This window comes from Bufo bufo, chromosome 9, assembly GCF_905171765.1.
Source record: "Bufo bufo chromosome 9, aBufBuf1.1, whole genome shotgun sequence".
Lineage (NCBI taxonomy): Eukaryota > Metazoa > Chordata > Amphibia > Anura > Bufonidae > Bufo > Bufo bufo.
In genome coordinates, this window is record NC_053397.1 from 224,683,817 (window position 1) to 224,709,059 (window position 25,243).

Here is a 25,243-nt window from a genome sequence, read left to right on the forward strand (position 1 = left end):
TTTATGCAGCGGGCAACTTGACTAGCTGTCTTCACCACTTGCACTTCTGCATGTTTGTATGGATTTGCCCTTTATGCAGTTGCCTAGTATATTCTGTAAATCGGCTCTAAAAACTTTAAATTTGCCCAGAATGCACTTCACAGGTTGTGGATGGCTATGCAAGAAAAGGTCAAGAATGGCAACTTCTTCCTGCTTGTCCAGAAGAGCAGAAGCAATGACTGTTTCTGTGTGTGCACTTATCTGTCTCTGTGTGCTCCTGTGTGTGTGCACTTATCTGTCTCTGTGTGCTCCTGTGTGTGCACTTATCTGTCTGTGTGCACTTATCTGTCTCTGTGTGCTCCTGTGTGTGTGCACTTATCTGTCTCTGTGTGCTCCTGTGTGTGCACTTATCTGTCTGTGTGCACTTATCTGTCTCTGTGCTCGCGCCCCTGTCTGTGTGCACTTATCTGTCTGTGTGCTCCTGTGTGTGTGCACTTATCTGTCTCTGTGCTCGCGCCCCTGTCTGTGTGCACTTATCTGTCTCTGTGCTCGCAGCCAGTGTGTGTGCGCACTTATCTGTCTCTGTGTGCTCCTGTGTGTGCGCACTTATCTGTCTCTGTGTGCTCCTGTGTGTGCGCACTTATCTGTCTCTGTGTGCTCCTGTGTGTGTGCACTTATCTGTCTCTGTGCTCGCAGCCAGTGTGTGTGCGCACTTATCTGTCTCTGTGTGCTCCTGTCTCTGTGCTTGTGGCCCTGTCTGTGTGCACTTATCTGTCTCTGTGTGCTCCTGTGTGTGCGCACTTATCTGTCTCTGTGTGCTCCTGTGTGTGTGCACTTATCTGTCTCTGTACTCGCGGCTCGTCTGTGTGCACTTATCTGTCTCTGTGTGCTCCTGTCTGAGTGCACTTATCTGTCTCTGTGCTCGCGCCCCTGTGTGTGTGTGCACTCATCTGTCTCTGTGTGCTCCTGTGTGTGCACACTTATCTGTCTCTGTGCTCGCAGCCCTGTCTGTGTGCACGTATCTGTCTCTGTGTGTGCACACTTATCTGTCTCTGTGCTCGCGGCCCTGTCTGTGTGCACTTATCTGTCTCTGTGTGCTCCCGTCTGTGTGCACTTATCTGTCTCTGTGCTCGCGGCCCTGTCTGTGTGCACTTATCTGTCTCGGTGTGCTCCTGTCTGTGTGCACTTATCTGTCTCTGTGTGTACACACTTATCTGTCTCTGTGTGCTCCCGTCTGTGTGCACTTATCTGTCTCTGTGCTCGCGGCCCTGTCTGTGTGCACTTATCTGTCTCGGTGTGCTCCTGTCTGTGTGCACTTATCTGTCTCTGTGTGTACACACTTATCTGTCTCTGTGCTCGCGCCCCTGTGTGTGTGTGCACTCATCTGTCTATGCACCAGTGTGTGTGCCTGTGCGCACCTACCTGTGTCCACGCTGCACTATATATTTCTGCAGGACACTTACCTCTCCCCAGTTCCCTGCCCCATCCTTACAGAGGTGTACGACCCTTTCTTCTCTCGTCTTCGTGCCAGAGGTGACTTGTTCTCTCCAGAAACGCTCCTTGTTCTGCCTGTCTTTAAAAACCCAGCATGAAGATGAACACAAATGGCACAAGCGGAAACACAATGTGAATGGGGGGGGGAGTTTGTTTTTGCAATTTATTTTTTGGCAGCAGGCGAAATTACAGTTGCTTTCCCTCCTAAGTGCTGCAAAGTGTTTGTGTTGAATCAGATTCTAATGACACCAGGTGTGCAAAGTGTGGAGCGCAGCGCGTGAACGGATTGTAGAAAGAGCTCGCTGGCTGCGGCTTTACACCACCGATACAGGCAGGAGGGAAGGCGGAGATGGCGGCATATAAACACAATGCAAGCCGCACCGGAAAACCTGCATGTGTTTTTACCGTGATTTTTGATACAGTTGCAGTCTTTAACAAATGAAAAGCGCTAAGGCCTTGTTCACATTTCCGTTTTTTACTGACGTGTGCCATATGAATTTTCCACGGACAGTGCACGTTACCATTATTTTTAATGTTTGCTCACACACCACATTGGTCAGTGAAAAAAATGAGACCTGCACTACCTTGGTCCTTGATGCAGACCATACATGCCCATTGAAGTCTATGGATCCATGAAAAACCACTGATACAACACAGATAGCATCAGTGTTTCGTCCGTTTTTCACTGACCTCTGGCAAATAGTTTTCATATGAGCATTGTCCGTGGAAAACGGATGGGACATGGAGAACAAAAAATGAACACACGGATGTCAAATGGACACGGAAATGTGAACAAGGCCTCAATTTAGGCATTTCTCCTGTATAGACCACCATCATGTTAAGAACCACAGCAAAAGGCCATGTTTTTGTTGTTTTTGACCTTGTGCTCTTAACCGCTCCTCGATGGATCCTCTTCTTCATGACTATTGTTGTGCCTCCTATGTCTTGTAGCAGGGAACCCTCCGGGGCGCAGTGGCCGCATTCATTATCCAGGTGACGGCAGGTTTTGGTGAAATCTCTGCCAATTAAATTCTGCAAGTTGTCAGGCAGAATTTTAGAGGTAAAATTAACACTTTCTCGAACTGCTCGCCGAATTTCAAGCCACATTTATCATGTGGGACAGTAAAGAGATTGTCTCACAATCTGCAGTTTTTCAGGATATTTACTGTCTAGTTTTCTTATTATTAGACCGTTCATGGAAAGGCACAAAGGGAGCGCCATAGGAAACCAGTCAGACTGTGCACGGTCCCAGACTGGGAGGTATTGGGGGGACTACAGTAACCGCTCATTTGATCTAATGGGTTATAGCTGCAAAGATTTATTATTTTCTTACTTGCAGACATTGAAGCTATTAGGAGAGCGGCGATACCACGTTAATTCCCTCACTGTCAGCCTGATGTTAATACATTTGGTACAGATCACTCCAATAGTCTCCTTTACTATATGTGGGCGGCTGCAGTGGCCCGATGTGTCTAGCCTTGTTTTTGTTGACCTTTACTTTGCATTGGTCTTCAGCACTGCGGGAAACTGGTTCTCATTAGAGACCGAGCAGGTGAACAGGACCAGAACCCCGATCCAGCGGTCTGCAGATGCATCTGAGGCACCTCATCCAGCCAACCAGTACCATGCTCTGTGGTGGGGAGGGACAGCACCCCGAAACAGCTGTCTGCAGATGCATCTGAGGCACCTCATCCAACCAACCAGTACCATGCTCTATGGTGAGGAGAACAGCATCCCGAAACAGCGTTCTGCAGATGCATCTGAGACACCTCATCCATCCAACCAGTACCATACTCTGTGGTGAGGAGAACAGCATCCCGAAACAGCTGTCTGCAGATGTATCTGAGGCACCTCATCCAGCCAACCAGTACCATGCTCTGTGGTGAGGAGAACAGCACCCCGAAACAGCGGTCTGCAGATGCATCTGAGGCACCTCATCCATCCAACCAGTACCATACTCTGTGGTGAGGAGAACAGCACCCCGAAACAGCGGTCTGCAGATGCATCTGAGGCACCTCATCCAGCCAACCAGTACCATGCTCTGTGGTGAGGAGGGACAGCACCCCGAAACAGCTGTCTGCAGATGCATCTGAGGCACCTCATCCAGCCAACCAGTACCATGCTCTGTGGTGAGGAGGGACAGCACCCCGAAACAGCTGTCTGCAGATGCATCTGAGGCACCTCATCCAGCCAACCAGTACCATACTCTGTGGTGAGGAGAACAGCACCCCGAAACAGCGGTCTGCAGATGCATCTGAGGCACCTCATCCAGCCAACCAGTACCATACTCTGTGGTGAGGAGAACAGCACCCCGAAACAGCGGTCTGCAGATGCATCTGAGGCACCTCATCCAGCCAACCAGTACCATGCTCTGTGGTGGGGAGGGACAGCACCCCGAAACAGCGTTCTGCAGATGCATCTGAGACACCTCATCCAACCAACCAGTACCATGCTCTGTGGTGAGGAGAGCAGCACCCCGATCCAGGGGTCTGCAGATGCATCTGAGGCACCTCATCCAGCCAACCAGTACCATGCTCTGTGGTGAGGAGGAACAGCACCCCCCGAAACAGCTGTCTGCAGATGCATCTGAGGCACCTCATCCAACCAACCAGTACCATGCTCTGTGGTGAGGAGGAACAGCACCCCGATCCAGGGGTCTGCAGATGCATCTGAGGCTCCTCATCCAGCCAACCAGTACCATGCTCTGTGGTGGGGAGGGACAGCACCCCGAAACAGCGTTCTGCAGATGCATCTGAGACACCTCATCCAACCAACCAGTACCATGCTCTGTGGTGAGGAGGGACAGCACCCCGAACCAGCTGTCTGCAGATGCATCTGAGGCACCTCATCCAGCCAACCAGTACCATACTCTGTGGTGAGGAGGGACAGCACCCCGAACCAGCTGTCTGCAGATGCATCTGAGACACCTCATCCAGCCAACCAGTACCATGCTCTGTGGTGAGGAGGGACAGCACCCCGAACCAGATGTCTGCAGATGCATCTGAGGCACCTCATCCAGCCAACCAGTACCATGCTCTGTGGTGAGGAGGGACAGCACCCCGAAACAGCTGTCTGCAGATGTATCTGAGGCACCTCATCCAGCCAACCAGTACCATACTCTGTGGTGAGGAGGGACAGCACCCCGAAACAGCTGTCTGCAGATGTATCTGAGGCACCTCATCCAGCCAACCAGTACCATGCTCTGTGGTGAGGATGGACAGCACCCCGAAACAGCGTTCTGCAGATGCATCTGAGGCACCTCATCCAGCCAACCAGTACCATGCTCTGTGGTGAGGAGGGACAGCACCCCGAAACAGCGTTCTGCAGATGCATCTGAGACACCTCATCCAACCAACCAGTACCATGCTCTGTGGTGAGGAGAGCAGCACCCCGATCCAGGGGTCTGCAGATGCATCTGAGGCACCTCATCCAGCCAACCAGTACCATGCTCTGTGGTGAGGAGAACAGCACCCCGAAACAGCGGTCTGCAGATGCATCTGAGGCACCTCATCCAGCCAACCAGTACCATACTCTGTGGTGAGGAGGGACAGAACCCCGAAACAGCTGTCTGCAGATGTATCTGAGGCACCTCATCCAGCCAACCAGTACCATGCTCTCCTGGTGAGGAGGGACAGCACCCCGAACCAGCTGTCTGCAGATGCATCTGAGGCACCTCATCCAGCCAACCAGTACCATGCTCTGTGGTGAGGAGGGACAGCACCCCGAAACAGCGTTCTGCAGATGCATCTGAGGCACCTCATCCAGCCAACCAGTACCATGCTCTGTGGTGAGGAGGGACAGCACCCCGAAACAGCGTTCTGCAGATGCATCTGAGGCACCTCATCCAGCCAACCAGTACCATGCTCTGTGGTGGGGAGGGACAGCACCCCGAAACAGCTGTCTGCAGATGCATCTGAGGCACCTCATCCAGCCAACCAGTACCATACTCTGTGGTGAGGAGGGACAGCACCCCGAAACAGCTGTCTGCAGATGCATCTGAGGCACCTCATCCAGCCAACCAGTACCATGCTCTGTGGTGAGGAGGGACAGCACCCCGAAACAGCTGTCTGCAGATGCATCTGAGGCACCTCATCCAGCACACCAGTACCATACTCTGTGGTGAGGAGGGACAGCACCCCAAAACAGCTGTCTGCAGATGCATCTGAGGCACCTCATCCAGCCAACCAGTACCATGCTCTGTGGTGAGGAGGGACAGCACCCCGAAACAGCGGTCTGCAGATGCATCTGAGGCACCTCATCCAGCCAACCAGTACCATGCTCTGTGGTGAGGAGGGACAGCACCCCGAAACAGCTGTCTGCAGATGCATCTGAGGCACCTCATCCAGCCAACCAGTACCATGCTCTGTGGTGGGGAGGGACAGCACCCCGAAATAGCGGTCTGCAGATGCATCTGAGGCACCTCATCCAGCCAACCAGTACCATACTCTGTGGTGAGGAGGGACAGCACCCCGAAACAGCGGTCTGCAGATGGGTCACTCTTCCTTTTTGGAAAAGTCTCTGATATGAGCTAATTGGTGCTAATTTAGTGCTGAAAGCTGTTGGCTTCCGATGAGACTGCTTGCAAGGATTTAGACTGTCAGCTCTTGGGACAAGCAGAGTTGTGACTAGATACAGTGTGGTGTCCTATCCTGGTGCTGTATACAATGGCTGCTCAGGCCTTCAGGAGCCTATCCCGACCTCACATATGAAAGGCTTGTTTCTTAATCGGTTTTCTGATTTCGCACCGTCCTTCTCTGCTTCCGGCTGAATATTTTATAAGTGCGGCTGCCGAAGGACGGGTTCTCAGTCTTCTGGGGACTGGGGGTTTGATATCATTTTTTTTTCTTCTTTTCCCCTCTTATCTGTGTTTAGTGTCTAGTTAAACTTGTAACAGCCTGTTAATGTGTGGATGGATTATCTACAGCAGGATGAGCGTGAAGATCCACGCTCCCCAGAGCGTCTGCGTTTCCAGCATCTTCTGAGCAGTAAATACAAGCAAAAGGAAAAAAAAAACGGTGTATTTATCGGTGTCGTGAGGACCTGGCGCAGCAGGGGTCTGGATGGTGCGGCTGCCCGCTACCACGGGGGAGATTGTCACCCACCTTCACACAGATCTTTAACCCATGTCATCTGCAGGCTGTGGAGTCACAGGGGAAGCTTCTGAAAGGAGCGTGACCTCCTCCAAAGCCTCTTACCTTCCGCTATGACTTCAATTCTCACATTATTGATCCAGTCTTATGTGATTTCTTGGAATACTGAATTTCAAGGGTTTTATTCTTCCTGGAGAAGGCAGGGCCATTCAGTCAAGTTATCCTGCGTTACTGTGACGGTCGTATCCAGACCTTCGCGTGACCCCAGATCGTGAAATGCGGTATTTTGTCTTCACAATGTTCTGGGACCTGTTCAGCCATATTATAACTATTGATTTATCAGGCACCAGCATCTCCTGCAGCTTGGAGGTGAAAACCATCATATCTCTGGTCCATATTAATGGGACTCAACAGCTAAGGTCTATTTTCTCTCCACTGACTGTGACGGTGAAAGAAAGCTGGTGTTCCTTGTTCCGTGCCTCCGTGATTGCGGACCCATTCAAGTGAATGGGTCCGTGATGCGGAATGCACACGGCCGGTGCCCGTGTATTGCGGACCTGCTGTATGCGGGCTGCAATACGGCCACGGGGGGCACACGGTCGTGTGCATGTAGCCCTAGGATCGGGTTGTGTGTATTTGTGCATTTCGATTGTCGCCCCCTGACACGTGTGATGTCCCATGGTAGCCCTCCTCTGTAGATCCGAGGGGCTGCGAGCATTCTGCCCTGTGTGTATTGAAGCTGGCCGCATGGCACTGTGCTGGGATAGGTGCCAGCGCGTGGGGTGTATCAGAGGAAGCAGGCTCCGGGATGTCTCCAGCCCAGACCACAGCCAGCTCTCCATCCGTGGGAGGAATGGCGTTGATGTAATGCTGCACTTTGCTATAACCTGTGGTTGCAGAACTGCTGAGTACACAGCTCGATGATGGCCGTCAGACAGACTCGCTGTTCCCCGGAATCTTCCTTCCTTCATTATGGGCAGATCCTGATTAGCTTGATGCATCGGGAACGCTTCCAAATGATGTTTCCTGTCTGTAACCTCTGGGTTTGGCTAATATATAATTATTTCCCAATAGTGGGTTATAAACCATAGGGACCGATCTCCAACCAGCCGTATCTTAATTAATGTCCCCCAACCTGATACACGAGCAGATCCGGTACAATGACACGTCTTGTCACCTTCATAAATAGACCAATCTGACAACTTTCCGCCATGTGACTGGGTCTGACACCCTTCACATTGTCTGTACAGCACTTCTATAGGCCAGCTGGTTCTAAATAGCAGAACTGGGAAAACCTCTCCACAACTGTGAAGGCAGCAGTGGCGGCCATACTGATAGATGTGGCTCGATGGCTCCAGAACCTCACAGATCCGCTCGTATTGGCATGCAGTATTATATGTAATGTCAAAACGATGGGCATCTGTGGGGCTTGGCAGACCCTCTTTTAAGTCGGTGTGGTCTGTCAGGCACTGGCTGAGCGTTGAGGCTTCTGTTATAAGCTGAAGCTGCAGTGCTAATGTGAACAGAGCCTTACTATAGATGCATTAGCGGGAGGCTGCTATGGAGCCGTGTAGATGAGGGGTGACCGCCCCGGGTGACTCGGGTCCCTATTGGTGATGTGAGCATGGGCAAGACTATGGTGAACATGGGACCCTGAATCCTGCTGTCACCTTTCATCCAAAAAGATGGGGGTGCATTTTCCTCCTTGATCTGTGGGTTACTTTTTCTCTGGGACCCCCTATCTTATATACAGTACAGACCAAAAGTTTGGACACACCTTGTCATTCAAAGAGTTTTCTTTATTTTCATGACTATGAAGGCATCAAAACTATGAATTAACACATGTGGAATTATATACATAACAAACAAGTGTGAAACAACTGAAAATGTCATATTCTAGGTTCTTCAAAGTAGCCACCTTTTGCTTTGATTACTGCTTTGCACACTCTTGGCATTCTCTTGATGAGCTTCAAGAGGTAGTCCCCTGAAATGGTCTTCCAACAGTCTTGAAGGAGTTCCCAGAGATGCTTAGCACTTGTTGGCCCTTTTGCCTTCACTCTGCGGTCCAGCTCACCCCAAACCATCTCGATTGGGTTCAGGTCCGGTGACTGTGGAGGCCAGGTCATCTGGCGCAGCACCCCATCACTCTCCTTCATGGTCAAATAGCCCTTACTTTCAAAGTTTTCCCAATTTTTCAGCTGACTGACTGACCTTCATTTCTTAAAGTAATGATGGCCACTCGTTTTTCTTTACTTAGCTGCTTTTTTCTTGCCATAATACAAATTCTAACAGTCTATTCAGTAGGACTATCAGCTGTGTATCCACCTGACTTCTCCTCAACGCAACTGATGGTCCCAACCCCATTTATAAGGCAAGAAATCCCACTTATTAAACCTGACAGGGCACACCTGTGAAGTGAAGACCATTTCAGGGGACTACCTCTTGAAGCTCATCAAGAGAATGCCAAGAGTGTGCAAAGCAGTAATCAAAGCAAAAGGTGGCTACTTTGAAGAACCTAGAATATGACATATTTTCAGTTGTTTCACACTTGTTTGTTATGTATATAATTCCACATGTGTTAATTCATAGTTTTGATGCCTTCATAGTCATGAAAATAAAGAAAACTCTGAATGAGAAGGTGTGTCCAAACTTTTGGTCTGTACTGTACATGCCCTTACCAACAGGTCCAATCATAATTACAAGGATTCGGGGACTGACGTGAGTTTTCCATGGTAAAGTGAGAATGTGACGCTATCCCAGTGGGACCCGTTTTACTCTTTGCAGATTCTCTTTGGCTTGCCTTAAAGTAAAATGTGTTGAAAAGCAGAAACGTGTGTCACGATCATAGCGGTATCCCGGAAATGTGCGCTATAATGAGGGAAGGATTTGGAGGAGAATCGGGGGGGTAAAAGCTTTCTTGGCCACCTCGCTCCCCCGTATATATATTATGTAATGGGAATAACATTCTGAGATGATGAAGTCCATAAAACGTTCCGCTGGTGTCACTACAAACACCGTTACTTTTTCCGTCAAGCAATTTAGAGCTGCGTCTGGCCCAGAAGAGGCCGTTAATCAGTCTATAGCGGGAGCGTCAGGAGCCGCAGGTCTGGGCAGCTTTAGAGAGTGCTCTGCTAGCAGGGGCTTAGCTAAAGGATCATGGGCCCTGGGGCAAGAGTTCAGCTTGGGCCCCCCGTTCACTTTGTGGCAATGGGCAGGAGTTCATCTAGCTTTTCTGCTGCCTGAGGCTAAAATTGAAACGTCACCCCCCTTCCCCATGACATTCTCCAACCTCACCCCTTCCCTCCAGCCCTAGTGTTAAAGACCTACTTGGAAAACAGAACATACAGGGTAATAGAGCGCACATGCCTCTCACATCCAGTGATGTCTCCTCTGATTTAGATGTTCTCCTTCCTCATCTTCTCCATTCGGACCAGACCGCCATGATGGTTTCTTTCAGCAGCTCTTGCAGAGTTTGACAAAAAGGCATCTACTTTCCCATCTTCCTCCTATCCCTACACCCCATCCTGCCACCCCCAATACTGTGTCCGCTGTGCTCCTCAATATTATACTGCAGAAACAGTCCCCCTGAAAATACTAGTACCATGCAGATAGTTCCTCACTCAATAATTACTGGCACACAGTGCCCTAAAAAGTAACTGCTCCCCACAAATAGTGTCCCTGATACTAATAGTATATATATAACTTCCCCCCCCAAAAAAATAATTGTACTAAACTGATACTGTGTCAGGGTATCCCCCCACAATAATAGTGGTCACAAAAGTCCCACCAATAGAAAAGAGTGCACTTAGTGTTAACAGTGCCCCCAATAGTAGTAATGCCCCCATTGTGCCCATACTAGTAATTATGTTCCCCGTAGTCCCCCAATAGTAATAAATCTCTTTATAATGTGTGCCAGTACAAAAAATACCCTCAGACCCCCATATCAGATCCTCACGCCCCCAATAGAAGACCTCAGATCAGACCCAATACAAATAAATAAACTTGCCTCTCCTGCAGTCCCCGCTCGCTGGTCTTCTCTGAGCCCAGGTCATAGTGCGCACCTACCACCTGACCCCCGTCAGGGGTGAGTACAGCGCTTCACTCGCCTCTCCCCCCGCCCCCGGAATACTAGTGAGCCCTTCCATAATGAAAGCACTCACTAGTATTTGCTTTACAAGACACACTCTTATATAGTGAAAGATACTGTAACTAGCGGTGAGCTACTGGCATGGCCCTCCTGTATGGGAGAATTATATATGGCATTTTATGGCAGTATTATTTGGTACTGTGTGCCAATATTGCGTGGCATTATATGGCGTTGTATGGTGGTATTATTTGGCGTTGTATGACGGTATGTGAGTATACACATTCAGGACCTCGTTTGCTTGTTACCCAGGGCCCCATGATCTATAAAACTGGCCCTGGCCATCGTAAGGAAAATGTGGGGTTGGGAGATAGCAGTGGGGGTGCAGTTACAATCAGCCTCCTGTCCGTGACGCTCTTCACAACAGTGAGTGGTGGGGACATAATGACCTATCATGCTGCACTAGAAGGACCCTATGATGGTGGAGGTCTCCTTTACGGTAGGGGTCTCATGGAGCAGCACTTAGTACCCCTCCCAGTACATAAGGGGCGCCGGTGCCATTGATGTCGCCATGTTTCCTGCCCAGTAGATACTGACAGACCCGGCAGTCCTCTTCTTGCGCCATCTTAAATGTCCTCTATGTATAATACAAAGTGTTTCCATTTCTTGTGGCCCGTTAACCCTCTGGCCGCTCCCGGCGGTCTGCCCCCGGCGGTCCGCTCCTGTGCCAGGAATGAGTTCATGTGAAAGTGATCAGTCTTTGTACATGAATAATAGAAGGCGCTTCCTTCATTAATAATGTTTTCCTTCTGTTGCTCCCCAGGAAATCATTGAGAGGAGAAGCGACATCTGTTCATCCGTAGATTGCGGGGGCAGGGGGCGCGCTGTGGCCTCATACCGAGTCTTATAGCGGAATATGGGAACCTAAGCACCTGCTGTAGCCAGGAGCCCCTCGTGGAAGCTTAAGGGTTGGAGCTCAGGCCGCCCGCCTCATAGTGCTTTCATATATGGTGTATGACACTAAGGACCCCGGTGTGGCTCTTACATCGGGGCCCCATCTGTGCATGTGATATAGAGAGTTGTCCGCTCTGCCCCGGTCTGGTCCTGCTGATGTTTTTTGTGGAATCTGTCATATATCCATCAGCGTCAAGAGGGACAGGAGGGTGAATGATTGACAGGCGGCAGGTGGAGGGGATGAGCAGGGTGATAGCATGCTGTGTGATCGGCGCTTTTACATTGGCCGCTTGCTGTACATGCGCTGCGCCTATTATATACAGAGTCATGTACAGATCCAATATGGACGTCATTATCACTTAGCTTCATAGTTCTCCTGTATCCCTGCAGGGGAAAGCTGGGTGCTAACCCCGGTGGGAGTGTTAATGGCCGCCGTTTCTATGTGGTGCTGGTTGTACATATTGTTCCTCTTGCTCCACGTTCTCTGGTTGCAGCTCGTCCTAACCTCTCTGTTCTGTTCCATGCAGGAGCGTCTCTGAGAGCAGAACGCCGGATGTATTGACCACCCTACACCAGGCCTGGAGAGGAGACCGCTTGTAAATATGGTGCCTTACTCCCCCCAGACCCAGCTCATCGTCCTGGCAATGCTCCTCTACTCGGCGATCACCACTGAAGCAGACAGTAAGTGCCCGCGGATTCTCGTTATACCATTATAATGTTCAGGGGAGCTGGTAAAGGGAGAAATGATCCCTATGTCAGCCCCTACTAGTTACAGGACTGTATGTGGTTATACAAGGGACTACTGATCCCTATGTCAGCCCCTACTGCTTACAGGACTGTATGTGGTTATATAAGGGACTAATGATCCCTATGTCAGCCCCTACTGCTTACAGGACTGTATGTGGTTATATAAGGGACTACTGATCCCTATGTCAGCCCCTACTGCTTACAGGACTGTATGTGGTTATATAAGGGACTACTGATCCCTATGTCAGCCCCTACTGCTTACAGGACTGTATGTGGTTATATAAGGGACTAATGATCCCTATGTCAGCCCCTACTGCTTACAGGACTGTATGTGGTTATATAAGGGACTACTGATCCCTATGTCAGCCCCTACTGCTTACAGGACTGTATGTGGTTATATAAGGGACTACTGATCCCTATGTCAGCCCCTACTGCTTACAGGACTGTATGTGGTTATATAAGGGACTAATGATCCCTATGTCAGCCCCTACTGCTTACAGGACTGTATGTGGTTATATAAGGGACTAATGATCCCTATGTCAGCCCCTACTGCTTACAGGACTGTATGTGGTTATATAAGGGACTACTGATCCCTATGTCAGCCCCTACTGCTTACAGGACTGTATGTGGTTATATAAGGGACTACTGATCCCTATGTCAGCCCCTACTGCTTACAGGACTGTATGTGGTTATATAAGGGACTAATGATCCCTATGTCAGCCCCTACTGCTTACAGGACTGTATGTGGTTATATAAGGGACTACTGATCCCTATGTCAGCCCCTACTGCTTACAGGACTGTATGTGGTTATATAAGGGACTACTGATCCCTATGTCAGCCCCTACTGCTTACAGGACTATATGTGGTTATATAAGGGACTACTGATCCCTATGTCAGCCCCTACTGCTTACAGGACTGTATGTGGTTATATAAGGGACTACTGATCCCTATGTCAGCCCCTACTGCTTACAGGACTGTATGTGGTTATATAAGGGACTACTGATCCCTATGTCAGCCCCTACTGCTTACAGGACTGTATGTGGTTATATAAGGGACTACTGATCCCAATGTCAGCCCCTACTGCTTACAGGACTGTATGTGGTTATATAAGGGACTACTGATCCCTATGTCAGCCCCTACTGCTTACAGGACTGTATGTGGTTATATAAGGGACTACTGATCCCTATGTCAGCCCCTACTGCTTACAGGACTGTATGTGGTTATATAAGGGACTAATGATCCCTATGTCAGCCCCTACTGCTTACAGGACTGTATGTGGTTATATAAGGGACTAATGATCCCTATGTCTGCCCCTACTGCTTACAGGACTGTATGTGGTTATATAAGGGACTACTGATCCCTATGTCAGCCCCTACTGCTTACAGGACTATATGTGGTTATATAAGGGACTACTGATCCCTATGTCTGCCCCTACTGCTTACAGGACTGTATGTGGTTATATAAGGGACTACTGATCCCTATGTCAGCCCCTACTGCTTACAGGACTGTATGTGGTTATATAAGGGACTACTGATCCCTATGTCAGCCCCTACTGCTTACAGGACTTTATGTGGTTATATAAGGGACTACTGATCCCTATGTCAGCCCCTACTGCTTACAGGACTGTATGTGGTTATATAAGGGACTACTGATCCCTATGTCAGCCCCTACTGCTTACAGGACTGTACGTGGTTATATAAGGGACTAATGATCCCTATGTCAGCCCCTACTGCTTATAGGACTGTACGTGGTTATATAAGGGACTAATGATCCCTATGTCAGCCCCTACTGCTTACAGGACTGTATGTGGTTATATAAGGGACTAATGATCCCTATGTCAGCCCCTACTGCTTACAGGACTGTACGTGGTTATATAAGGGACTAATGATCCCTATGTCAGCCCCTACTGCTTACAGGACTGTATGTGGTTATATAAGGGACTAATAATCTCTATGTCAGCCCCTACTGCTTACAGGACTGTATGTGGTTATATAAGGGACTAATGATCCCTATGTCTGCCCCTACTGCTTACAGGACTGTATGTGGTTATATAAGGGACTACTGATCCCTATGTCAGCCCCTACTGCTTACAGGACTATACGTGGTTATATAAGGGACTACTGATCCCAATGTCAGCCCCTACTGCTTACAGGACTGTATGTGGTTATATAAGGGACTAATAATCTCTATGTCAGCCCCTACTGCTTACAGGACTGTATGTGGTTATATAAGGGACTAATGATCCCTATGTCAGCCCCTACTGCTTACAGGACTGTATGTGGTTATATAAGGGACTACTGATCCCTATGTCAGCCCCTACTGCTTACAGGACTGTATGTGGTTATATAAGGGACTACTGATCCCAATGTCAGCCCCTACTGCTTACAGGACTGTATGTGGTTATATAAGGGACTACTGATTCCTATGTCAGCCCCTACTGCTTACAGGACTGTATGTGGTTATATAAGGGACTACTGATCCCTATGTCAGCCCCTACTGCTTACAGGACTATACGTGGTTATATAAGGGACTACTGATCCCAATGTCAGCCCCTACTGCTTACAGGACTGTATGTGGTTATATAAGGGACTAATAATCTCTATGTCAGCCCCTACTGCTTACAGGACTGTATGTGGTTATATAAGGGACTAATGATCCCTATGTCTGCCCCTACTGCTTACAGGACTGTATGTGGTTATATAAGGGACTACTGATCCCAATGTCAGCCCCTACTGCTTACAGGACTGTATGTGGTTATATAAGGGACTACTGATCCCTATGTCAGCCCCTACTGCTTACAGGACTGTATGTGGTTATATAAGGGACTACTGATCCCTATGTCAGCCCCTACTGCTTACAGGACTGTACGTGGTTATATAAGGGACTACTGATCCCTATGTCCGCCCCTACTGCTTACAGGACTGTATGTGGTTATATAATATGTCAGGACGGACGGATGCTCCTGTGCAGTAGATTGGCACATCTCCCAACTACCTGTCTGTTTTGCTCATGAGTCTCGGGAGCGTTTCGCAGTCCGTGTAACAATGGCCGCTTATCAGTAAGTGCACTATTGAATAGTCTGAGTAAAGCGCCTCCGTGCTGTTCTTCACATTGAGCGAGGTCTTTGTTCTGCGGATTGGAAGAGCTCGCTGCTTGTAATTCTCCGTAATATCATTACTGTGCATCATTATTAGGCTTCACCGCCACATCTGTCTTTGTGTTGTTTTGTGTTTCACATAAATTAAAACCGCTTAGCGCATCCACGAGTGTGAATCGTAGCCAGGACGTGGCAGGACAAGTGGCTGTTCAGTGTCAGGCTGGAGAGGACCCAGCAATAATGAACTGCAGCTGCTGCTCCGCTCCATCCAAGGAATTCATCTGCCGTGTAATAGCACGCTGATCTCCTGTCACCCCTGATCTCTGGCGTAAGTGCAGCGTAGAAAAACGATCTCTTTTATCGCTGATCTCTAGTGAATGGATAGGCGGCATTCTCAATGATGTCACCGCTGATCTCTAGTGAATCGATAGGCGGCATTCTCAGTGATGTCACCGCTGAACTTTAGAGAATGGATAGGCAGCATTCTCAGTGATGTCACCGCTGATCTGTAGTGAATCGATAGGCTGCATTCTCAGTGATGTCACCGCTGATCTGTAGTGAATCGATAGGCGGCATTCTCAGTGATGTCACCGCTGATCTCTAGTGAATGGATAGGCGGCGTTCTCAGTGATGTCACCGCTGATCTCTAGTGAATGGATAGGCGGCATTCTCAGTGATGTCACCGCTGATCTCTAGTGAATGCATAGGCTGCATTCTCAGTGATGTCACCGCTGATCTCTAGTGAATGTATAGGCGGCGTTCTCAGTGATGTCACCGCTGATCTCTAGTGAATGTATAGGCGGCGTTCTCAGTGATGTCACCGCTGATCTCTAGTGATGGATAGGCGGCGTTCTCAGTGATGTCACCGCTGATCTCTAGTGATGGATAGGCGGCGTTCTCAGTGATGTCACCGCTGATCTCTAGTGTATGGATAGGCGGCATTCTCAGTGATGTCACCGCTGATCTCTAGTGAATGTATAGGCGGCGTTCTCAGTGATGTCACCGCTGATCTCTAGTGAATGTATAGGCGGCGTTCTCAGTGATGTCACCGCTGATCTCTAGTGATGGATAGGCGGCGTTCTCAGTGATGTCACCGCTGATCTCTAGTGATGGATAGGCGGCGTTCTCAGTAGTCCTGTGTGTCTGTCGTACTGTTTCATGGCGTCTCAGGTTTTATTGCTTTATCCTCTGCATTTAAAATGCCGTCTGCTGTCAGAAAGACCTGGAAACAGCGCCGCGCCATTCGGCCGACTGGTTAATTAGATGGAGACGTGACCGAAGCCTCCGCTACAGAACAGGTTGAGTTTTTTTTATTTATTTTTCCGCTGGAAGCCGGAGAGAGAGAGAAACTTTGTGATAGAAAATAAGACGACTGGTCGGTCTTGTCGGTCGAGCTGTCACTTTCCGGTCGCGGTGACCGCCGCCCATTATCCCTGCGCTCATTCCCTCTGATTGTTTTACTCCTCTCCTCCGGGTCAGCCAGATCTCGATTGCTTTCAGGAACTCGACGCAAGGACTTAGAAAATGTCATCTCTAATGGCTAAAAAAGCTGAGCCCGTCTCCTGGATGATTACCGGAAGATAAGTCTCTCCCCAGGAATCAGAACCTGAAGGAAGGCGTCGTTGGCACGGAGCGCGGCGCCATGTCTCTTCCATTGGATTCCGCTTTCAGCTCTCAGCTAGTAACGTCCAGTTAGGCCCAGTTCACACATCAGTTATTTCCATCAGGACTGGAGCCTCCACAGAGATCAGGTGTAATGGACAGATCTGCGAGGCTCCTAATAACTGAAGTGTGAACTAGGCCTTACTCTGCACACGGCCCATGGCAAGTCCGGGCCCCTGAGTGACACTTACTCATCCCTGGCCCATCTATAGTCCTCACTTTGACCGCCCTCCTACGGCTTCACCGGGGATCGCTCGTGGACGTTTGGTTTCTTTTTTCGCAGGAAGCCCCCCCGCGCTCATCCGCCAATGGAAGATTTGCTTTTAATAGAGATGCGAAGAACGGTTCTGTTTAATCAAATGCAAGTGATTTCTGAGCGAGACGCGCGGCACACGATCCCACTGAATGGTAATTCCATCATCAGCGCGTTACTCACAATAAGTGCTCTTAAAGGGCCAGTACAATTAGTGCAGCTGATAGAATGGAGCCGCTAATGAAACCAACGCCTATAGATGTAAATGGCGGACAACAGGGAGAACTAGCGGGCGCTCACCTACTGTACGTAGCAACTACTGCTCGTGTCCAAGCATATGGAGAGCCAGGCTGAATAATTCTGATCGTGTTGTGAGGCCCAGACGGGTCATATCCCTTTTCCTTCATATACTAGACGACTCTTGCCTTGCAACAAAGTATCAAGAATAAAGAATTTCTGGACAGCGTTCTTCCATTCATTGTAGTGCCATACTTTACCCAAATATAGGGTATTGCCCTTTAAGATGCAGAGTACAACTATTGGAAATAGATCGACTATAAATAAACTAGAATACTCCACCTGATCGCCGCGAAGCTCCCGCATCGTCACCTCCTCGTCTGCCGCTCTACACTGTTGACATAGGGTGGATTTCTCCGATAATTCCCGCAGACGCATGATTAGGACATGTTTATTCTTATGCAGGGCGGCCATTTCTCTGATCCACGGGATTATCTCGGATCTGCGCCGATTATTGGGAGGCAGATATTCCGGGGCTTGTCACCGAGGTTTAACTGCATTCTGTAATATTTGTCTCTACAGAGGATCCTGAGAAAACGCGGCGCAGATCAGTATGTGAGCGACGAGTCCACCTACTGGATGCACCATATAAAGTGCACCTGTATGGCGGCATTCTCTGTGATGTCACCGCTGATCTCTAGTGAATGGATAGGCTGCATTCTCTGTGATGTCACCGCTGATCTCTAGTGAATGGATAGGCTGCATTCTCTGTGATGTCACCGCTGATCTCTAGTGAATGGATAGGCGGCATTCTCTGTGATGTCACCGCTGATCTCTACTGAATGGATAGGCAACATTCTCAGTGATGTCACCGCTGATCTCTACTGAATGGATAGGCGGCATTTGCTGTGATGTCACCGCTGATCTCTAGTGAATGGATAGGCTGCCTTCTCAGTGATGTCACCGCTGATCTCTAGTGAATGGATAGGCTGCATTCTCTGTGATGTCACCGCTGATCTCTACTGAATGGATAGGCGGCATTCTCAGTGATGTCACCGCTGATCTCTACTGAATGGATAGGCAGCATTGTCAGTGATGTCACCGCTGATCTCTACTGAATGGATAGGCAGCATTGTCAGTGATGTCACCGCTGATCTCTAGTGATGGATAGGCTGCATTCTCAGTGATGTCACCACTGATCTCTAGTGAATGGATAGGCTGCATTCTCAGTGATGTCACCGCTGATCTCTAGTGAATGGATAGGCTGCATTCTCTGTGATGTCACCGCTGATCTCTACTGAATGGATAGGCAGCATTGTCAGTGATGTCACCGCTGATCTCTAGTGATGGATAGGCTGCATTCTCATAATTATTAAGTCACAGCATAAACCATTTACCTTTAATGTATGCAGCCAGCAATTAAAGGGATCCTCTCACTTCAGCAAAAGGCATTCATAATATAGAGAAAGTTCATACAAGGCACTTACTAATGTATTGTGATTCTCCATATTGCTTCCATTGCTGGTTGGTTTCATTTTTCACATCATACACTGCTCGTTTCCATGGTTACGACCACCCCGTAGTCCAGCTGTTATGGTCGTGCTTGCACACTGTAGGAAACAGCGCCGGCCTCTCTGGTCTGTGACCATTGGAGTGCAAATAGGCACGCATGTGCTGCAGCTCCCGTCCCGACCACCTCGTATATCTCCGCTGCAGCAGTGGTCGTAACTAGGGATGAGGGAATCGACTTCGGATGAAACATCTAAAGTCGATTCGCATAAAACATTGTTCTAATACCGTACGGAGCAGGAGCTTCATAAAGTATTAGAATGTATTGGCTCCGATGAGCCGAAGTTTTGCGAGACTTCGGGTAATAACTTCATAAATTAATTTGTAGTGTAAAAAAAACATTTCCCGAACTCGGGTTCGGTTCCAAGGTACCACTTCGCTCATCGTCGTAGCCCCTGTATATGAGTAGTGTACAATGTGATGGAAAAATGAATCCAGCCAGCAAAGGAAGCAATATGGAGAATCACAATACATTAGGAAGTGGCTTGTATCGTCTACATGATAAATGCTATTTAATGAAGGAGACGACCCCTTTAATGCTCTCTCCCTCGGCTGCGTCTCGCACTTCGCTCTCAGGCCTGTGGTTGAGGTTGAAGCTGCTGGACGGTCTGGATCTGTTGATGCCTCGGGTACGATTAGCCAGAAAATCCTGTCCCGGCCGCTGTGCAATCACAGGAAAGTGCTACAATTTGTAGTCTATGCAATTTGGCTCCAAAGAAAATCATCTCTGACAATGGAGATAAGCGGCGACTCTGACTCATTTTGTGAAACTTTTTTTTTCTTCTTCTCTCCACATCTTTACATACAATAGCACTTTGCCTGAAAGTTCTGAACTTTGAAGTGGAAGTGTGCAGAAAATATGCTCCTCGCGTCTGAAATCTCCCAGTCAAGTACAATGAACCAAAGCTGCGAGGAAAACACTTAAGAGCTGAGAGATGAAAAGTCTCCGGCTTTAAAATATGACAATTTGGTGATGTTGACTCCTCCGCACGACGATTGTTTCACCGGGAGCTGGATGTATCCAGAGACTGACTGATTCAGGGAATAGAGGAATGTGGACACATAACTGAACTCGCAGAATACCGCCTGCACCCCTGCCCTGACAGATCTTGTGTCACCGGCACCTTGAATGCCGGGAGATTTTCCGGGACTGATGGTTTATCCATATAGGATGGTGATTGCTGGTGGGGTACCGGACCCCGGTTCTCCTGCCAGTCGGCGGTGGTTGCCTCCCTTTATTGTGTACACAGGCGGAGCGTTTCCTCCACGACGGAGCATCTACTGGGGCACATACACTCATCGGCCGTGTGTATAGGGGTGTTCGGACAGCTTGAATTTCAACAACTCCTTTTGTTTTCACGGAAAATAAGCCGCCACCAGATGCTTACCCTCCTCTTCCCATTGAGGACACATACCCACTTAGCCAAACCATGTGTATACGGGGTCAGAAGGAATAGCTGATGGCCAATCATTGGCTGCAGAGACACATGTGGCCCCCATCCATGCAAGAAGTTTACATGCGGGGACCGAAGCGCAGTGAATACAGCAGTGAACCCATGGTGCCAGAACCGAGCATCAGGGAGCAGGTAAGTATGCTTCCCTTGACCAGTCCCGCTGGGTGGGGCACGTTAAGACACTAGTTAAAGCCCCAGAAGTCCCTACGAGATTTCTCTCTGATGTCTCATTTATTATAGAGACCTATGAGCAAAATTTGCATTCACGTTTTTGTCTTCATTGTTCTTTCGCTGTGTCTCATGGGGCAGAAACTGTATCTATGTGCATCCTGAGCTTCCTGATGCAGGAGGACATACACTAGGACACATTTACTAAGGCTGGCTTTTTACGCCGGTCTTGGTTTCCCCTCTGTGCTGCCATTAGATTCGTCTAATTTATGATAAGGCATGCACATTGTCATAAATTAGGCACATCTGTGGCCGTCCTTGCGCCTGTTAGTAAATTTGCCGAGGCTGGAGTCCCAGAGCAGCCCCCAACTGACACACATGGCGTAAAACCGGCCGTGCGACTAAATATTGTCGCACATCCGGTTAAAAAAGGGGACTTGCGACTATTTTACACATAAAATAGTCGCAAGTCCCTTAGTAAATGTGCGTTTTCCATAGGCAAAGCTGATTTGCAGAGGAAGCAATAAGATAGTAGCTTAATACGGTGGCAATACAGATCTGTACAGTATTCATGACCCGATGGGCACTGCAGTGATGGCGAACAGCAATTGCTATTTAAGATAATGAAATATATAAAGAAGATGGTGACATCCAGCATAGAGAGACATGGCGGCAGGACCAATGACTGTGCCTTGCTCATGGTGACAGAAGGTTTTCTTGCAGCCTCTTGTGCCAGGACGTAGGTCGTGATTCACACTTAAATATAATTTGTAGCTCTGGACGTCTGAACGTGTCATTGAGTGAAAGCCACTTACCGTCCCGCACAGGAAGGGTTCACAGCTCTGACCGAACAGACCAAAAGCCTCATTAGAAGGATGTGGCAGCACACTGGGCACCAGACCTAAAGTGCATGGGGCATAAAAGTGCTCGAACATGAGAGACGTAATATCCTTCAACACATTGGGCAGATTTACTCTTCCAAACAGGACCAGGCAGTAAAGAGTTTCACACAGGACAGTACCTCTCCTCGCCAGTGTCTCCCTCTTGTAGGCATTTTCTCCACTTGCTTTCTTTGCAGCTTTCACGTCTGATGTGTGAACCTCCTGACCCGGGGCAGAACCGGCCGCTCCTGTTTGTACAAGTTGTGAGTGATGAGTACAGATTCTGATCTGCTGCTGTGAATGGCTGACAGACTGGTTTACAAGACGTGGAACCTGCAGGAAACCCAATGCATTATAATGAGATTAATTGTTTAAAGGGAACCTGTCACATTGAACATGGTGTCTGAGCTGCAAAGAGCAGGAGGAGCTGAGCAGATATGTAGTTTTATGGGAAAACATTCTGTAAAACTTGTAATTAATACATTACATCTCTGCTCATTCTAGGCTTTGAAGTCTAGGAGGCGGTCCTACACAGTCATAGAGGGAAGGCTGTCAATCACTGATAGGACCTCCTCCTGTCAATCACTGATAGGACCGCCTCCTGGACTAAACAAGCCAGAAAGAGCAGAGATGTAAATGTATAAATAAATTACAAGTTTTACTGAACATTTTCCCCAAAAACTATATATCATATCCTATATCTGCTCAGCTCCTCCTGCTCTATAACCTGCTGCCTTCAGCTCCGACACTATGTTCAACGAGACCGGTTCCTTTTAACCTGCTGTAAGTCGTCAGGCGGGAGTACGGGTTATACATGGTATGATAATGGCGGGTGTGCAGCCAGTATTACCGCCCAGTGTAATGATCACATGAGGTACATGTTTCTTAATAAATGCAACCTTCTTGGGCTAACCCCAAATTACTGGAAAATTGTGATCTACGCTTGTTGTGCGGATGCAGAGCTAGGCTACAATTCACCCCCATTTGTGATGGAATTATAAAAAATCTGTCACAACGATGGGGCCTCGCTTACTGTGCGCACGACTTTCAAATGTGGATAGAGGAGAGGCCATAAGACTGGCATGAATCACTTTATCATGCCTCATGGGTTAAGGATGCAGCGGCGTCATACAGAGGCACGTGGAGCACCTACAGGCCCGTAACCCGGGGATGGAAGGACTCCATATGCCGCTATACGGGGTCCATACGGGCGGCTCTGTCCTGGGCACGTCCTTTTCTGCTTTCATCTCCACTGCAGCTGCCCAGCTTTAGGCCTGAAATCACACAGTTGTTATAGGGCCCAGTGTCTGGAGCCCCGTGTGGTCCCAAGGATCTCTTGCTATGGAGATGTATGGACACAGGTGACCAGAAGCTGAGACAAGAGGAGATCTGTGTCTTGTATCGCCGGTAGCTTTGTTCTGTGGTGGTCTCACATCTCCGGCTTGTCCTCCGAGGCTTGCCCAGATGTTAGATGACACTGTAACATGCAGAGACCTTTTTACATTTCCTCTGCCTCCTGATGCACCTCACAGGTTGGGGAGAAGCAGAGATTAAGACGTGCACAGTTTTAATGGCTGATCTGACATTTCAGTCTGGATTCCTCTGTCTGATTAGCTGGTAAAAACCAGACACCAGAAGCTGACGCAGGACCTTGTCCCCCTCGCTGGACGTGCCGCAGCAATGCTCATTGTATTCCCTGTACACTGGCAATTAAATGCCATCATCCACCTCCACCGGTGAAAGGGTTGTGGAAATAAGCACTAAAGTGGAGGCACCGCTGATGGAGAGGAGCAGTAGTAGATGGAGAAGACTATTACTGGTCATTAGAGCAGATGAAGATGGCCAAGGGCGAGGCATGCCCTGCAGCTAGTATTACATAGTATTGCGCCACTTGGTGTTCATTTACCTACATAGTATTGTGCCACCTGGTGTTCATTTACCTACATAGTATTGCGCCACCTGGTGTTCATTTACCTACATCGTATTGCGCCACCTGGTGTTCATTTACCTACATAGTATTGCGCCACCTGGTGTTCATTTACCTACATAGTATTGCGCCACCTGGTGTTCATTTACCTACATAGTATTGCGCCACCTGGTGTTCATTTACCTACATAGTATTGCGCCACCTGGTGTTCATTTAGCTACATAGTATGATGCCACCTGGCGTTCAGTTACTTACATAGTATGATGCCACCTGGTATTCATTTACCTACATAGTATGATGCCACCTGGCGTTCAGTTACTTACATAGTATGATGCCACCTGGCGTTCAGTTACTTACATAGTATGATGCCACCTGGTATTCATTTACCTACATAGTATGATGCCACCTGGCGTTCCATGTGTATAGCTGTATGCATGTCTTTATGCTGCTGGACACGCATGCTTAGTCACTCTCCCCTCCTCCGCCCGGTTCCTGCATAGTCATCATCTGTTCACTGCAGGGCAGCCAATAGAAATTGCTTTCTGCCCCACTTGTCCGGAGCGGAGCCTCTGCAGCATCTTGGTGTAGAGCAGTAAAGACGCCTCTTGTATGGGAGGGAGGAAGAAGAATATTGCCAGCTGCCAGAGGTGGAAGGAAACTAATTCTGTTTAACACCTGTCCCAAGTGGCACAGTTTAACAGCAACAGCACGAAGGGATGCACATGGAAGCAAAACAGTGGTGAAAATAGTGTTTTTTTTTGTTTCTAGACATGATAAAGATTGCTTTAACACAGCTGCTAACATCCTGGCAGGTCTCTTGGTATGAAGATAACTAGTGGGAGAACCTCTGTTAATGTAGGGGGCTCGTGGGGTCCGTGCAGTGATAATACAGCTGGCACTGGAGCATGCAGCAACATGGAATCTGTGAGCAAAAACCTCGCTCCGAAATAAATGAGAGGTACAGCACGGGCCCATAGCAGGAGCTGTAATCAGCCGGGAGCATGCGCCAACGCTCTGTTCACACTGGTATCATGGCTTCCCTTTATAAGGACATGACACACAATGGATCCAGTTCATGACTGATCCAAGTCACAGTGTGAACAGAGCCCAGCGAGCCCCCCAGCCTGCTGAGCGGACTATGGCTCTCTTAAGGTGGTAGCACAGCCCGACCTGCTCCACCTGACACCGCGCGACTACGACCGTGGAAGGCGAGCAGTCATACGGCTACTGATGATGAAGATGGAGGATCTCTGCGCATTCAGTTATTTTTCAGGGGTCTCTGCTGTTAGTTATACTTTATATATTATACAGTGAAAGTGTAACCTTATTACTGTGCAGATTTGCATATTTTAAAATGAACGTGAGCAGAACACTAATGGACAGCCACGAGCAGCGGCGGGACGTGGGGAGCAGACATCAAACTGAGTGCAATTGAAATAATTAGCAAAATAACGGCCGCGACGAGAAAGATTTCCGTCATGAGGCTGCGGTGCCTGGCTCGTGTATAAAATACAACACATACGTACCCCCCAGTATAGAGCAGATATCAGCAGTGCTCCTCCTAGTGGCCAAAACTGACACTTGGGCAGATTGTCTTTAGTGCATGAGGTTTTACGCTGTAGAACTACAAGTTTCAGCGGATCAAGT

General features: G+C 48.7%; 1 protein-coding gene across 5 annotated transcripts in view; it reads left to right on the top strand.

The window, feature by feature from the left end:
- PTPRF (protein tyrosine phosphatase receptor type F) overlaps nucleotides 1-25,243 on the top strand; it is a 229,752-nt gene that overhangs the window by 42,743 nt on the left and 161,766 nt on the right. For all 5 annotated transcript variants that reach the window (XM_040407837.1, XM_040407836.1, XM_040407839.1 and 2 more), the window contains exon 2: nucleotides 12,129-12,282. In XM_040407837.1, the coding sequence (XP_040263771.1) occupies nucleotides 12,204-12,282 (79 nt within the window). In that variant the 5' untranslated portion in view covers nucleotides 12,129-12,203. The remainder of the gene's footprint in view (nucleotides 1-12,128; nucleotides 12,283-25,243) is intronic.